This window comes from Alternaria ethzedia, assembly GCF_023757985.1.
Source record: "Alternaria ethzedia strain BMP 0044 chromosome Unknown scaffold_15, whole genome shotgun sequence".
In the NCBI taxonomy this organism is placed as follows: Eukaryota; Fungi; Ascomycota; class Dothideomycetes; order Pleosporales; family Pleosporaceae; genus Alternaria; species Alternaria ethzedia.
The window spans coordinates 473,118-489,175 of record NW_026056208.1 but is presented as its reverse complement, the minus strand read 5'-3'; the positions used below and the strand labels follow the sequence as shown (position 1 = coordinate 489,175).

The 16,058-nt window shown below is 54.2% G+C and overlaps 4 protein-coding genes across 4 annotated transcripts; 2 read left to right on the top strand and 2 right to left on the bottom strand.

Moving 5' to 3' along the window:
- Positions 1 to 403: 403 nt before the first annotated feature.
- Positions 404 to 1,191, bottom strand: J4E87_006488 (uncharacterized protein; the record flags this gene model as incomplete). The annotated part of the gene is made up of 3 exons (XM_049378093.1): positions 404 to 562; positions 810 to 936; positions 1,073 to 1,191. The coding sequence occupies 3 exons, from the start codon at positions 1,189 to 1,191 to the stop codon at positions 404 to 406; spliced, it is 405 nt and encodes a 134-aa protein (XP_049232285.1).
- Positions 1,192 to 1,783: 592 nt separating this feature from the next.
- On the bottom strand, positions 1,784 to 3,529 carry J4E87_006487 (uncharacterized protein; the record flags this gene model as incomplete). Its single annotated transcript, XM_049378092.1, has 1 exon — positions 1,784 to 3,529. One exon carries the CDS (start codon positions 3,527 to 3,529, stop codon positions 1,784 to 1,786), a length of 1,746 nt encoding a protein of 581 aa, XP_049232284.1.
- Positions 3,530 to 4,944: 1,415 nt separating this feature from the next.
- On the top strand, positions 4,945 to 9,530 carry J4E87_006486 (uncharacterized protein; the record flags this gene model as incomplete). Its single annotated transcript, XM_049378091.1, has 2 exons — positions 4,945 to 8,955; positions 9,006 to 9,530. The coding sequence occupies 2 exons, from the start codon at positions 4,945 to 4,947 to the stop codon at positions 9,528 to 9,530; spliced, it is 4,536 nt and encodes a 1,511-aa protein (XP_049232283.1).
- A 3,772-nt stretch (positions 9,531 to 13,302) lies between these two features.
- On the top strand, positions 13,303 to 16,021 carry J4E87_006485 (uncharacterized protein; the record flags this gene model as incomplete). Its single annotated transcript, XM_049378090.1, has 6 exons — positions 13,303 to 13,420; positions 13,476 to 14,002; positions 14,047 to 15,336; positions 15,381 to 15,480; positions 15,533 to 15,867; positions 15,917 to 16,021. 6 exons carry the CDS (start codon positions 13,303 to 13,305, stop codon positions 16,019 to 16,021), a joined length of 2,475 nt encoding a protein of 824 aa, XP_049232282.1.
- Between the last annotated feature and the right edge of the window lie 37 nt (positions 16,022 to 16,058).

The window sequence follows — 16,058 nt, the reverse complement described above, 5'->3', positions numbered from 1 at the left end:
AGAACACGCAAGAAGTAACTCTATCATCTGATAATTTCCATTTCAAGCTCATAAGTTACGCGGAGCGGGAAACGAGGAGCCCAGAGCAAAGAAATAATGCTAAATGTCTTCTTTTGCACATCTGTCAGGACACGTACGAAGTTTCGATTGAAGAAAGTTAAATCGATCTATTCCAATAGCTCGTCCGCAGCATGATGAAAGCTCGAAACGCAGCCTACGCCATATATAAAATATACGCCTCCATGCGATCAATACCACATGGCACCGCCTCTGTATAGATATACCCCAGTCCCATTGTCTTGTCCAAGCGGGACTTCCTCTCTCGCCCATTCAGGCCCAGAAACCTCGTCGATCGTGGGTTCAATTTGTGTTTTACTCCTTTCTTGGTGCAGAAGAACAGTCTTTACTCAGAAGACTGCTTGTTCATCATAGTGTAGGCAGCGAATGCGAGCGCACCGCCAAGTAGGATGATAGCGTAGAGACCGACACCAGTGGATGCGCCGTCGGTGGTGGTAGCGGTTGTACCGGGTTGCGCGTAGCTCTTGGGCTTTGGGTCGCCCTCCTGTTTCTCACTCGTCAGTATTGTTGTTCTGTTTTGTGGATACGGAGAACGGGTTGTTTCGTTTCCGTGCATGGTGGGCGGAATCGTTCCGAAGAAGTTCCTTGACCCTCGGACCGGCATCTGGGCGCGGCATCTGGGGGCGCGGGATGCAGATGCGATGTGTCGGGGGGATTTGTTGCGTGTACGTGAAGGGAGGAAGTGGGAATCGGGTTATATGTGCGGGATTGAGGAGTGGAGGGTGTCGTACCTGACGCTTCAAGTTTCCAACAAGCAGCCCATCGAGAATCTCACGGGCTTCATCCGAGTGACCAACGTCCTCAAAGGCTTCTGTTGAGTCCTGGCCTCCGACATCGAGAAGAACCTCTTCACCACCTCTGTACATGTGTTAGCAACCGTTGCTGCGACCATTGACCCGACACATGTGAAGGCGGGGCTTTTGGCCATAACAAGTATGAGTATGCGAGTGCCGAGGTGCGGTGCATTGCGCGGTGGGCAGGGCAGCGAACGTACGGGTGCTCGTCTACGAAGCTCGATGCGTTGTAGACCTTGTCGTGGACGACGATGTATAGGTCCTTCTTGGTGTTGTGCTCCGAGACGTCGGAGTAGGTGAATTCCTTGTCGGCAGACATTGTGGTGGTGTAGAGGAAATTCGGGGTACGTGGTCTTAAGGCGCGAAAAACCGAGGTCGTGTGCTTGCGTGCGTCGAGGCGGGGAGAGAATTGGACGGGAGACGGTTGCGTTGACGTGGAGGTGGTCAGATGGGAATGAACACGGCGGATAAGAAGTTGTGCACAGTTGTAGCGGGTTGATTAGCTAGCTTCTCCCGAGGTCGGTTTAGGCGTTGCAGAGGCGCTCGCGCTCAAAGTCAAATTGCTGTTCAACCATTGGCTCAGGCGCTCACCGACCCAAGGCTTCCGAGCTCCGGCCACAACGGGTAAGAAGACCCTGTCGGCGGGGCTTGCGGTCTTTTTGAGTAGTCAATTCCGCTGGCAATGGGGATAGCATCTCATGCAAAGAAAGAACTGAACAGCTGCTCTGCCGTCTACATTAGTATAAAACTTGGAACGTACATATTCTCTAAGGCAATGTATACTTCGAGAATGTAGGTGTTTAATTTTTCCCTCGTATGAAATGTTAATCAGGATGGTTGTCAGAAAAGTCGCTTGCTATGCTATAATGCTATGATACTGTCTACACCTGCTCCGCCTCCCTGATTCACCATCACGACCCCAAGACCTTGATCTTCATCCACTCGCTCGTTCCTATCCCAAGGTTTAACCCATTCAATGCCCACCATCTTCGCACGGCATCTCCCCGCGCTCCCTCAACACCATCCTCTAATGCTTCTTCGATGTCACACGTCTTGTACTCCACCTTCAGGCCGCTGCGCTTCCACCATTCTAGCACGCCGGCATGGCCCATTTTGGTCGGTCCTACGAGAACCTGGTTGTCAAAGAGAATTTTCTCGCCGCGAAGGGTACGCCAGTAGTCTAGAATATGTGTGTGGCCATGGGTCGAGGCGATTTTGGCTATTGTATCTTCATGCGAAAAGGGAATGCCGGATTCAACCCAAAAGTGAATCGCGGGTAGGCAGCCTGACTGTGTTGCGTAGGTGATGGACTTGCCCACCTTGAGAGGTAAGTCGTCTTGGCGGGGTCTGCTAGGAGCTTGCTCATCTACTGGTGATGAAGGTACCGAGGGGGCCGTCCTGTAACGGCTGTGCTCCTTCCACCACTTGAGTACGTGAATGTGGCCCTGCGAGCTAGCTTGCTCGAGCGCAGCTTCTGTGTACTTCAGTGAGAGGCCAGAGTTGTACCACCAGTCAAGGGCCTGGACCGAGTTGGTGCGGCTCGCGTTGTCAATGGCTTCCGCAGAGTACTCTTTGGTAAGGAAGGTGGGCGATGTACGCCAGTACTCGAGAATCTCCGTTTTTCCAAACACAGAAGCCTTGTGGGGTAGAAAGGTGTGCCCGAATGTGCCCCAGAAGAGCTCCTTGTGGAACTTTTCCAGGTGTGCAAGAACGGGTACCATGGCAAAGCGCATGATGAGTTCGATGCATACGCGGGAGATGCGTGTGGGGTTCTCGGAGTCAAACACAGCCTTGATCTCCGAATAGGGATAGGTAAGAAGCGCCCATTCTATCTTCTGCATCTGCGTCTTGGGGCCTTCATCGCTAGCCGATTGTCGCCACTCTTTCGGTATGGGCAGATTCGTGTGGACATTCAATGTAGTCGCCAGCTCCCAGTCCTTGGTAAATTCCAGGATGATGGACCAGAGCTCTGGCGGCAGCCGAGACCCCTTGCTTCGCGTAGGTGTCAGTGTTGGGAGATGGGCAATAGGTAGTGCGATAGTGCGATCACCGACTGCCATCAAATCGATCTGGGTTTGTATAGATTCATTGAAAGCCTTGTGCCCTTCTACCCATGGGTGGTACTTGCGCCCGGAATGGTCGAAAGACCACAAGAACGGAGGGAGTACGCGGATCCAGTTCCACTTCCGCCGTATCTTGCTGATCTGCTTCCTCGACATGGGGTTCTCCCACATCAGCGTGGACATGCCCGGTATAAGCATTATCTTCTTTGACACATTCCAGCTGCGCAAGATCTTCAGGTGCAGGTTTGTTGTGAATCCATGGAGCATGCGGGCGAGATTCTCGGCGTCAAGCGGTGCGAGGACGAGCAAGTCGGCCCATGAGCAGTAGTCTGCCACGTTGGTCTCCTGATAGTCGGCATGTTGCCACTCGGGCGTCGTGTCGCTCTCGGGGTCATACGTGTACCAGACGGGCTCGAGCTGGGGCGGGACAGTCGTGTGCGTCGTGGTCGGGAAGTCCTTGCACGCGATGATCTTCAGAGAAACATGCTGGAGGCGATGCAGGCGCGCAACGATGGAGCAGCCAAAGCGGAAGGCCGAGGGGTCAGTGAGGGCGACGAGGACGTTTAGCGTTCGCGCGGGTGTTTGCGAGGACATTGAGGGGTGGCGTGTGGGAGTCTGTAGGTTGCGGTGAGTGCCTACACAGACATCGATTCACCGTTACGTTAGACCGCGATTGGCCGCTGCCCCACGTTGCTGTCAGTAGCTGCCGCCAAGCCCAGGCAGTGTCAGGCACGAAGGGTGCATGGACGTTTGGGGGACATAAGCCATTGATGCCATACTGTCGCGAACGGTGGTGACGGCCGTATTCAAAGGCCCGACCTCGTTACATGTACGCGTCAAACATGAAGTGATTCCATGGTGCATCGTTGGTCCACGAATTCGTCAGAGCTTGGCGCGTTGATCGTCGAAACACTTTTACACGCCACGGGCCGGGATCACGTGAGATCGGCGCATCCTGCCCCCGGGGCCGTCTGTCGTGGGCAATCTGCAAAATTCTGGGGACAAGATAGTTCCGCGGGAGGCAGCGTACCACTCTTACTACGAGAGTGTCTGGAGCCCTCGGAGCCCGCTGACAGCTGTCATGGATATGTTTGTGAGACCCGGGTGTCATTAGCCGACGCCTCTTATGGTGTTGAGGGCAATAAACAAGCAGGTGACTGTCGCAATGATGCCGCCGCGTCTCACCAAACACACTCCACGTTCGGCGTCGAGCCAGCCGTGGTGCATCTCACCGATGACGTAGCGCTTGTCTGCCCTAATTCCCGCGCGCGAGTGGGTCCGAGGCCGCTGATGATGGAAAACTGTCGAATATCCATGCTCCGGTCGCTAAGAACTTTCATGGCCTAACCTGCATCTTGCCCCTAACCTACCTGCTCTGAGCTTAGATCGTCGATCGCAGAGATAGAGCGACTTAACCCAAGACGTTCGCGATCGACATCTGGAGGCGCATCAAGCCATTCAAGACGACGCATGGCAGTCATCTATCTCATCAACTAGACGGTGACGCGCTGCCCGTCGTTGTGTCTGCACAAGTGCAGCTAGGAGCCAGCCTGGTCGTTGCGCATCTCTGCCTGTGTCCATCCTTCTGTCGCTTTCCATCCACTCCAACGGTTGCATGCCTCGCACTTGACTGCCCTGGACGGTCCAGATTTCGTTCGCCCCTCCGCACGCCGCCACATCTCCCAGCAGCAGCAACTCTGCCAACTTCATGAGGCTGCTAGGCCCGCCCACCATCCCCCTCTGGCAAAAGAAACGAGACTCCTATTAGGGATTGTCCGTCTTTCGCCACCCTCACGCGGTCCCTGCATAACGCCAAGTGACCTTGCCTGCGGTTGAGAGCATCCTCGCAACTATCCACACCACACGTTAGCGACCACCAGACGCCCATGGACGCCTGAAGGCACAATCCCACCGTGTGCGGGTGCCTCTATTCCTACCAACAGCCAGGCCGTCGGCGCACTCTTAACCCTGCCGCCGGCGTGCTCGCCTGATCGACGAGACACAGCTCCATGTCTCAATCACCCCAGCAAACCCCCAACCTTGGTCCTAATACACCAAGCGATGGCCGCTTCAACTTCTCCACCGTGTCGCCCGTGCCCGAAGAGCCAGCTACGCCCGACGCTGCACCAAAGGCCGCCGACTTCGCTCTGCCACCGAACAGCGCTGCGTCTGGGGGCCCTAGTAACGAAGGCGCCATGAGCCCCTCCGCTACCGACCGTGTCTTTCCCATACGGAGCGCCATCAGCGTCGACCCTACTCCCACACCAAAGGGCGGTTACTCCCAAGGCGATTACTTCCACCCATATTCGCGAACAAACGACTCGCGCTTCACAAGCGACTCCCGCCGAGCTTCGCAGGGATCGACTACGTCACAGGCTTCACATGGCTCGCAGCGCGCTTGGGGGTTGCGTCCTGGGAGTACCAAGGCAGACACAGGCTCTGATACACAGCGCTCGTCCTTCCAATCCACTCAAAGAGCCGACGGCTCGAGAAGGGCCGCCCCTCAAATACCCCAACAGCTGTTCAATGATCTGTCGTCAACAAGGTCAGGTGGAAGCGCACAGGAAGGCAGTCGGTCACCGGGGTCAAGAGCCGAACGGGCGCCGTCAATTGGAGGTGCTTCCGCTAAAAGTGGTATCAGCAGCTTGGATATGGGCGGACTGGTGACACATCGGTTCAAGCACGTCACGACTGAGGGAGGACACATGGTCATAACAGGCCGTGAGGGCGATACCCTACAGCGCTGCGAGGATGAGCCCATTCATCTGCCGGGCGCCGTGCAAGGCTTCGGTCTGCTACTGGCACTGCAAGACGACCCGGAAGGAAGTCTGCTGGTGCGTGTCGTAAGTGAAAACTCTAAACGCATATTAGGACGCACCCCGAAGGAGCTATTCGCACTAGAGAGCTTTACGGACATTCTATCTGAAGAGCAAGCCGATAACCTCTTGGACCACATCGACTTCATCAAAGACGAGGACTCCGACGTCACGTCCAATGGGCCCGAAGTCTTCACCATGTCCATCAAAGTGGCAGGCTACAATCGAACGCGCAAGCTGTGGTGCGCCATCCACATCAACGATTCAAATCCTGGACTTGTTATTTGCGAGTTCGAGCTTGAAGAAGACCCTCTATACCCGCTGGTGCCCCCCAACGACCTTACTCCAGAGCTGCCGGAAGATACTTTGTCCAGTCAGCCCACGGCGCAGGAACTACTCGAAAGTACAGAAATCAAGAGCAAGCCCTTGCGAGTCCTGCGTAGCGCGCGGAAAAGGAAGGGTGAAGCTGCTGCGATGGAGGTCTTCAACATCATGTCCCAGGTGCAAGAACAGCTGGCTGCGGCACCATCATTGGAAAAGTTTCTCAAAGTTCTTGTGGGCGTTGTCAAGGAACTAACTGGTTTCCATCGCGTCATGATATATCAATTCGACCAAACTTTCAACGGCCGTGTCGTTACAGAACTTGTTGACCCGCGAGCGACAAAGGATCTATACAAGGGGCTGAATTTCCCTGCTTCCGATATTCCAAAGCAAGCTCGAGAACTATACAAGCTAAACAAGGTTCGCATGCTCTACGACCGGGACCTAACAACCGCAAGGCTCGTTTGCCGTACCGCTGAGGATTTGGAAAGCCCTCTCGATCTCACGCACTCGTATCTTCGCGCCATGTCCCCAATTCATCTCAAATATCTCGCGAACATGGCCGTAAGGTCGTCAATGTCCATCTCCATCAACGCGTTCAACGAGCTGTGGGGTCTTATTGCCTGCCATTCGTACGGGCCTCGCGGTATGCGCGTATCTTTTCCTATTCGAAAGATGTGTCGCATGGTTGGCGATGCAGCATCGAGAAACATCGAAAGATTATCGTATGCGTCAAGACTACAGGCCAGGAAACTCATCAATACTGTACCAACACAACATAACCCCTCCGGGTACATCATCGCCTCCTCTGATGATCTCTTGAAACTCTTCGATGCCGACTTTGGTTTACTCTCGATCCGTGACGAGACAAAGATCCTTGGTATTCTAGAGAACTCGCAAGAAGCACTGGCCATGTTAGAGTATCTCAGGATGAGGAAAATACAATCGGTCATGACTTCCATAGATATCATCTCGGACTTCCCCGATCTGCGATACCCGCCCGGTTTCCATGTCATATCAGGCATGCTAATCGTCCCCTTGTCGGTAGATGGCGAGGACTTTATCGTTTTCTTCAGGAAAGGACAACTGAAGGAGGTGAAATGGGCCGGTAACCCATACGAAAAGTTCATCAAAGAGGGCACCGAGGGTTACCTGGAGCCAAGAAAGAGTTTCAAAACGTGGTCCGAGACCGTCGTTGGAAAGTGCCGCGAATGGACGGAAGAAGAGATTGAGACCGCCTCAGTGCTATGTTTGGTATATGGAAAGTTCATCGAAGTCTGGAGGCAAAAAGAAGCTGCGCTGCAGAGTAGTCAGCTGACCCGATTATTGCTGGCAAACTCGGCGCACGAAGTTCGCACCCCACTGAATGCAATTATCAACTACCTCGAGATAGCACTGGAAGGAGCCCTAGACACGGAAACACGGGAAAACCTTTCGAGATCGCATTCGGCGTCGAAGTCACTCATCTACGTAATCAACGACCTACTTGACCTGACCAAGACGGAGGAAGGCGGACCACTCATTAAGGGCGAGTCGTTCGACTTCCGGGAAACAATCAAGGATGCCACCGACATGTTCAAGAACGACGCCAAACGGAAGAACATATCTTATGAAGTTATCGAACACCCGGGTTTGCCTACTTTGTGTATCGGAGATCAACGCCGAGTCCGTCAGGCCATCTCCAATATCACTGCGAACGCCATACAGAACACTACCCAAGGTAGCGTCACTGTGGAGGTTTATGTCGCAGCAAGGCCCAGCAGAGATCATGTCGAGGTTGAAGTGGCAGTGGCCGACACGGGTGTTGGTATGAGCCAGAAGAAGCTCGATCAGCTCTTCTATGACTTGGAGCAAGTTCAGTCTGAGCCTGCATCTATGCTGGAGGATGCGCTGGTACCTGACAAAAATCAAATTGCCGAGCAAGGTAAGAAGTCAACGTTGGGTCTCGGTCTGGCCGTCGTTGGCCGCATCATCAGGAATATGAACGGACAATTGAGGCTTCGATCCGAAGAGGGCAAAGGCACGAGGTTCGTCGTACAATTTCCGTTCGACCTTCCAGACGCCGAGGTAGAAGCCGTGACAACGGCAGAGGCTTCGCCAGCTGGTAGCATCACACCCCAACCGGACAGTACCTTATCGAGCATCCTGCCTGGCCCTGATGAAGGCGAACGGACTCTCATTGCCCCAAGTCTATCGCGCCACACCTCCGATAGCGAGAGGAAGAGTAGCTCGAGTGGTGGGACGAGTGGTGTGGTCATTCGAAGATCTAGTGCGGAGAGTCTGACGAGCAAGACTAGTCTACGCAGCTTCAAGAGCGGGTCGAGTCAGAGGAGTGATGTGGACAGACTTATCGACGCGATACAAGAGCCGCACATGATCGGCAGAGGCGATGCAAGCCCAAGCGCACACTCTCTGAGACCGACCTTAACGAAACGCAATAGTCTTGATCCCGGCGCCGCGCGCATGAGGTCTAGGAGCCTTGAATACATCAGCAGCCAGCCTATTGTACCTCCACACCAGAGAAGCATGCAGTCCGATCACGCAGGGGAAGTTACCGTACCTGGCTCCGGTGCCCCAATCACGGCCCTGAAGATGCCTGATGAAGGCGGCGATAGTCCGGTAGATCCTCGGCCCAAGCCTGGGAGTGTCCTCGGAGAGGTACAGGGCGACACACCAATACAACCGTCTGCGGAACCGGAGAAATTGACTTCGGACCACATGCGCGTACTCGTTGCGGAAGACGACCCGGTGAATAGTAGGATTGTCAAGAAACGATTAGAAAAGCTTGGACATGAGGTCCATCTCACCGTCAATGGCGAGGAATGTTCGTCGGCATACTGCGACAATTCACGAGACATCGATGTTGTCTTGATGGATATGCAGGTTAGTAGAGTGTTTTTGAAGACCTGCTCTGTTCACTGACATTATTGAAGATGCCAATCGTCGACGGACTTACCTCAACCAAGATGATAAGATCGTTCGAGAAACTACACACCGATATCTACTCAACCCGAGCCGCCCTCTGCGGCCGCGTCCCCATCATTGCCGTCTCAGCCTCTCTGATCGAGCGCGACCGCCAAAGCTACATCGACGCTGGATTTGATGCATGGATCCTGAAGCCCATCTCTTTCGATCGGCTCAACAGACTCATGGCTGCTATCGTCGACACGGACATTCGCCATGACTGCCTCTACCAACCCGGAGAATGGGAGAAGGGTGGCTGGTTCCACGGGGGCAAGCACAGTGCCGACGAGGCCAACACCAAGCCATCAGGCGAAGCGCCAATGCCCAACCCTTCGGAAGAGGTCGACGAAGCAGTCATGCGATCAGAAGAACCGATGGCTGGAGAGGAGAACGAACAGGGCGATATTCCCGACGAACAAGCACGGCTCTTGCAAAATCAGGAGGAGGGAAAGACGGAGCCACCACCGGATGACGCCTCCAAAGATCCAGCATGAAGCAATCGAGATGTGTGTTATTGATCATGTGGTCTGCCATTACCCTAGTCGACTCACCTTGCCCGCGGTACTGCTGATAGATGCCGCCTGTCGCGGCTGATCAGCTGTCCACGCCCACGCCGAACACCACCACAGCCTTACTTTCTTTCAGCGCCTCACGACCTCAACCCTGGTTCACCGGTCAGCGCATACCCTTTCACCGTATACATATAAATTTTTCTTCAAGTTTCACCACTCGATTCAGGCGGCATAGTTGGTTGGCAACAGGGCCCTTGCAAGCATTGGAAAGGGGTTTTGGGTTTTTATGTTCTTATCCCAGGTCGTTGGTCCAATATTAGACGTTAGAAAGTCTGCGTCGAGTTTCTTGGATGTCACGCACGTATTGATGATGAGAAAGAGGAGTTGTTGTTTTTTTGCTGCTGCTGTACGACAGCTGGAATGATACGGGATTTTGTCGTGTCCGGGAACGGGGAACGGGGAAAAGAAGGGTTGGAAGGGGCTAGAGTAGGATAGGTGCGAAGTTCAATTGAAGGACACAAAAACATGAGATGTTGCTGTGTCTGTATGTGTGTGTTTTGGTGCTTGTGATGCGGTGTGGGAACTGCGCGACTGTCAACCCCCTTTCGTACAATTGTTAACCCTACGTCCATGAGATCTGTGCGCATTGCGAAGAAGAGCAGAGCGATATTAGATGTTGCGGCATAAAACACAGGTTTTGCGCTTTGAAATTTTGCAGCTCATCATGTCATTCTGTGTATGAGATGAGATAATGTTTCGTTCCCATAATATTTGTTAGAATACATGTTCGTGTTATTTCTAGAATTCAGATCAGCACCAGAGACGACTGTAATTGCGGCGAACTTCGATCACGAGTTCTCGGTATCGAACCTACCAAATGTAGAATTCCCCCTTAGATTCCAGTTTTGCATATGATATCCATGTTTTAGTTGAATCACGCATCTCACTTTTATGTACCACGTCTCTTGTCGCTTGTTATTCTACCGAAAATATTCCTTCACTCCTATTACTCGTCTTCTTTCGATTGTTCCGCAGCAGAAACACCGTCGTTAGAACCTTAGCTAACAACTATTTTTCTTCCAGCTGCACACCTACTTCGTTCTCGAGATTCTATTGAAAGCTTTGAGAATGCAGAAGCGTGAAGTGATTACGGCGATGCAGATGGTTGCGTGAGCGCAGCTAGGCTTGATATGATGGAGATATAGATATACACTTGTATTATCCATTGCACGACTAATTGGTTCAGCGACTTGAGTTGTTCATCATGCGACTTCGGTGGGAAACATATGTTTCTCGTCGTACTACGAAAGATATCTGAAGTGATGCAGACCTTTGAGGCTCGCCGCTGAGTGTACCTACACTACTTTGCACGTGAAAGGGGCAACGCAAATCGTAGACGATGTCTCGCTTCCTAGACTAACGAGTTTACACGTGAAGCTTGACGAGTGATCTAAACAGAGACATGAAGATCTCGTGGAACTCGCATTTAGAGGAGCAGAAGAAGAAGAAGACGAAGAAGACAATACTACGATTTACGAAAAAGAGGATGACAGCGAAAAAGAGGATGACAGCGAAAAAGAGCACACAGAGGTAGTTATCGTTAATATGGCTGTTTTCAACAAGAATACAGGAGAAGTGCACGAGCACAGTTTGCGAAAGGAATGAGCGCAAAGTCGGTGGTGCAGTTCATGTGCGTGCCTATATCAAGTCGTTGAGGAAAGGAGTGGAGGATTGCTGTGCCACAGTTGCATTGACCGGCGTGATGAGGGCGGCACGGATAAGGAGCGCGTGGTAAACATGAAAACTGATGAGATAAGGAATGCGCGTTGTACGTATATCCCAGGCATACAAATGAATGACTAGTCTTATAATGCCTACGGTGGATTGTTGGTGATGGGTTCTTGACAGGTTTCGTATAGATCCTAATCTGAATATTGTACCTCATGCTTGCGAGGTCCGTAACCCCCACGAATTCATCTATTTGGAAGAGACAACAAGGAGTCGAGCAAGCCTCCTTTCTGTCGACATGCAGGATCTAGATGCTTATTCGAGAAGCAAAGTCTTCGCAGAATGCCAAGCCTGAGCGCGATGCGTGTTGAATGTGTAAAAGGCCTGTGTTTACTGTGTTGCTGTAATCCGTCTTAAACATACGCGCCGTTACATCGCGTCGACTACAGATACGTGTGGTGATGATGTAAAATCGTGCCGACAACCGAACATTGAAGCCATGACGTCGAAGAAGCAAAAATAGCACGACCAACTGCATGTTTGACGGTGATCGTCATAGCTCACGATGTGGCTGTTTCGGGCTTCCTCACAGATGAATCCAGACTCGAAGAGTGCCGGAGAGCTGACATAGATCGACAGACTCGTATCATTTCACGTGGAGTGTGTTAGCCTTGCGCAGTTTTGGGGCGGGCTGATCAAACCCCTAGATGCTCAGAGGAGCGTTGTTGTGCACGGGGCAAAGTGCCGTGGCCGGGTGCGTTAGAAGAACGGGAGATGGGCCGTTGCCGCGGCGCTCGGGGTATGCTGGCTCTTGTTGCATGACCATTACTCGTAGACTCGTAAAGCGGGAGTGAGTTGTTCGTGCAACGTTGGTTTTGGAGCGTCTAGGCGAGCCTGGTCGGAGTTGTTGAGCGATGCCGTGCTCCTTGCCTGGACATTTCATGTTCTTGCCCAGGTGGATTAGTATTAGTTGGCGCATGACTTCCTGCTGTCTCGCGTGCTTTGGGCTGGCAGGTTGGATGCTGTATCACGGCGACCTGCATGTGGGAGAGGAGACGTGCGTGGCGTGTTTCATGAGGGTGAAGGTTGAGGCTATCGTGACGCTGTGCTCTGCGGCCGGAGTCGTAGCGACAGATAGCGCGATGTGGGGGGAAAGAGGCTGTCTCGGAGCTCGGGCGCTGCCTTGCATGGCATTACCAGTCGATTTACAAAACGCGTCTGCCCTGCAGTGAAGCTTCCATGGTGAGGTAATGATCGCGCGTATTGCCCGGGAGACGCGATAGGATGGGTGGTGTTTTGGGCATCGGTGTTGGTAGCAGGTACCGAGCATGTGAAAGATGCGACGCCGGGAAGAGCCGCACGTCGACCAAGAGTGAGAGCGTCTACCAGGGAAGGCGCGATGGGATGGCAGGTATAAGAATAGACTTTACGGCGTGGCTATGGTGTTGGGTTAGCCGCGAATGGTCGCTGTCAATGGGTCCATCGGTCTTCGAAGCATACTGCGTTGCGAGGAATGCAGAATGCGAAGAGAATAGACAAGCAAATCGACTTGATAAGTACTATGTAAACGTCGACGTGACATGAGCTACTGCATATCGCCACACCTTCTTTGGGCGTCAAATGCGGGCGCGCATGAGTCGGCGGGCTGCGTCGCAACGGGCAGAGGGCGGGCTTCAGTCAGCGGCGGCAGGCCGTTGAGAAATTAGAGGAAACACGTCCTGAAACAGACGTATTCGGAGTCTAGTGGAGGTATAGCTGGCCTGGTGGAGATTAGGTGGTAGAGTCGCTAGCTAGGACTTGAGCACGGCAAAACCAGCCCTGGAGAGTCGGCCAGATCCATCTGTGCTTCTGCTGCGATCACTTCTGTCTGTACCTGTTTCTGCCGTGCATCCCCTCTTCACGTATCCAGCGACAGCGAGCTTCCCACGGCGCCGCCCATCCTCTCTCTTCTCCCCTTCCGGCCTGGCCCCCCTCGGCTGCGCAGGCTCGAGGTGTGACGTTGACTAGGACACTCTGCAGGCCCGCAATGGACGACAAGTCATCAACGCGGCCCACGAGGCTGACCAAGAGAGGGCCGTCGAAAGAGCGAGGCCCGCCAATAGCCTATTTGAACAAGGGCCCGACGACGCTGAAGCGTGCGCCCAGTGCGTGGTGTTCCTGTGTTCCTACCGTGCCTGCGATACTGACCTTACTCCATAGGCGCCGCCTCTTACTTCCAGCCGAATCTTGGCGTAGCACCTGCAGCATCCTCGTCGCAGTCACCAGCGCGAGGCCTCTCCCGCTCGCCCTCGCACACCCTGCGGCCAGTCTACGAGCCCCCCAACCCGCATGCCTATGACCTGCAACCCGTCCACGTCGGCCAGCCCTTCGACCGCATCGTCGAGGAAGCTCTGAACGCCTCGAGCCAGCCGCGGCCCGCCCTCCAGCACTCGTACACCGACCAGCCTGCCCAGAACCGCTACCTGCGCCAGTCGCGCTCCTTCACCTCCAAGATGGACACGACGACGACCCCGCCCTCGACCACCTCGAGCAAGACGAACCGCTACAGCGACGGCAGCGGCGATGCAGCCAAGAAGCGCCTCTCGGGCGGCGCAAAGAAGAAGGGCACCTTTTCCAACTTCATGAGCAGCATGCTGGGCTCGCCGCGCCGCCCGACCATCTCGACGCCCACGAACCCCATGCACGTCACCCACGTCAGCATCGACAACCACACGGGCGAGTACACGGTGGGTAGCCCCTCATTGCTGATGTATGTGTGCTAACAGATCAGGGCCTCCCCAAGGAGTGGCAGCGCATGCTCCAGCAGAATGGCATCTCGCAGGAGGAGCAGAAGCAGCACCCCCAGGCCGTCATGGACGTGGTCAACTTCTACAAGGACAATGCCGAGAAGAACGAAGAGGACGCCATCTGGGACAAGATGGGCCCCACGCAGCCTCAGGGATACGCGTACCAGGCCAACATTGTGCCCCAGACCGCAAACTACGGCTCCAACCAGCCCCCGCTCAGTCCCCCGCAGAGCCCGCGATTCCCACGGAACGACCAGTCTAGCTTCGAAAACCCGCGTGCGCCTCCTCCCGTTCCGCGCAGCCTGACCTCCCCCGTCGTTAACTCTCCTCCAGTCAATGTTGCAGCCCTCGTGCCCAGTCGGCCAGCGCCCAAGCCTCCAGGTCCTCCTGCTGGTTCTGCCGCGCCCATGCCAAACAGGCCTGCCCCCGCGGCCCCAAGTCCGATCATCACCCAGCACCAGACCCCCCGCTACGAGAACGATTACCCCCAGGCTGCCTATGCGCACCCAACTCCCTCAGAGAGCCCCAATGGCTCTTCTGCAATGTCCCGCACCCGATCCAACACCACGGGAGGAACGCCGCCGCGATTTGATTCCCCAGCCAGTTCGACCCCGATCTCTCCCGCCCAGCAATACCAGCAGCAGCAGCAACAAGCCATGGCCATGGCAACCACGCAGCAGCCAAAGGCACCTCTAGGGAGGAGCGTCAGCCAAAGAGCCCCGCAACCAAACTACGCACCACCTGTAGTCCCTGCGCCGCAGCAGCAGCCGCAGATGCAGATGTCCCAGCCGACGCCCCAACAGGTCTTTGCCCAGCAATCGGATCCCCAAAACATTCCATTACCATCGCAACAGGCTCGTGTTGGCCCAGCGCCCCGGCCACGCCAAAGGCCGAGGCAGAGCCAGGGACCGGATATCGTGGCCAAGCTCAATGCCATCTGTACCAATGCCGATCCCCGGGAGAGATACCGCAACCTCAGCAAGATCGGTCAGGGTGCTTCTGGTGGTGTCTTCATGGCCTACGAAAACAGCACCAATAAGTGTGTAGCCATCAAGCAGATGAACCTCGAGCAGCAGCCTAAGAAAGACTTGATTATCAACGAGATTTTGGTCATGAAAGACAGCAAGCACAAGAACATTGTAAATTTCATGGACAGTTTCCTGCTCAGAGGCGATCTGTGGGTGGTTATGGAGTACATGGAGGGTGGAAGTTTGACGGATGTCGTTACTTTCAATATCATGTCCGAAGGCCAAATAGCTGCTGTGTGCAGAGAGGTGAGTCTTTAGTTCCCGCTCGGAGAACCCCGCTAATTTTCCAGACCCTCCACGGCTTGCAACATCTTCACTCCAAGGGCGTCATTCATCGAGACATCAAGTCGGACAATATCCTGCTTTCCCAAGAAGGCAACATCAAGCTCAGTATGTTGAATTCGAACCCGCCACCTCCTATCAAGTCTAATACACTTCACAGCCGACTTCGGTTTCTGCGCGCAAATCAACGAAAGCCACAACAAGCGCACGACCATGGTAGGTACCCCGTACTGGATGGCTCCCGAGGTTGTCACTCGCAAGGAGTACGGCCGAAAGGTTGACATCTGGTCGTTGGGTATCATGTCCATCGAGATGATCGAGGGAGAGCCGCCGTACCTGAATGAAAGTCCGCTCCGTGCACTGTGGCTCATCGCGACCAACGGCACACCGACGATCAAGGAGGAACATGCCTTGTCGCCAGTGTTCCGTGACTTCTTGGGCTTCTCGCTCAAGGTCGACCCCGACAAGCGGGCTAGTGCTCACGATCTTCTGGTGGTAAGTACATTGTAATTGCTTGCCGTTGATAGTCGCTAACAAGTTGCAGCACCCCTTCATCCAGACCGCTGAACCGCTAGGCACATTAGCGCCACTGGTACAATCGGCGAGGAAAGCGAGGGCAGAAGAGAGGCGGAAAAAGGGTGGTCTGTGAAGTTTCTTATTTCATTATAAATGTCTCTTAACACCGG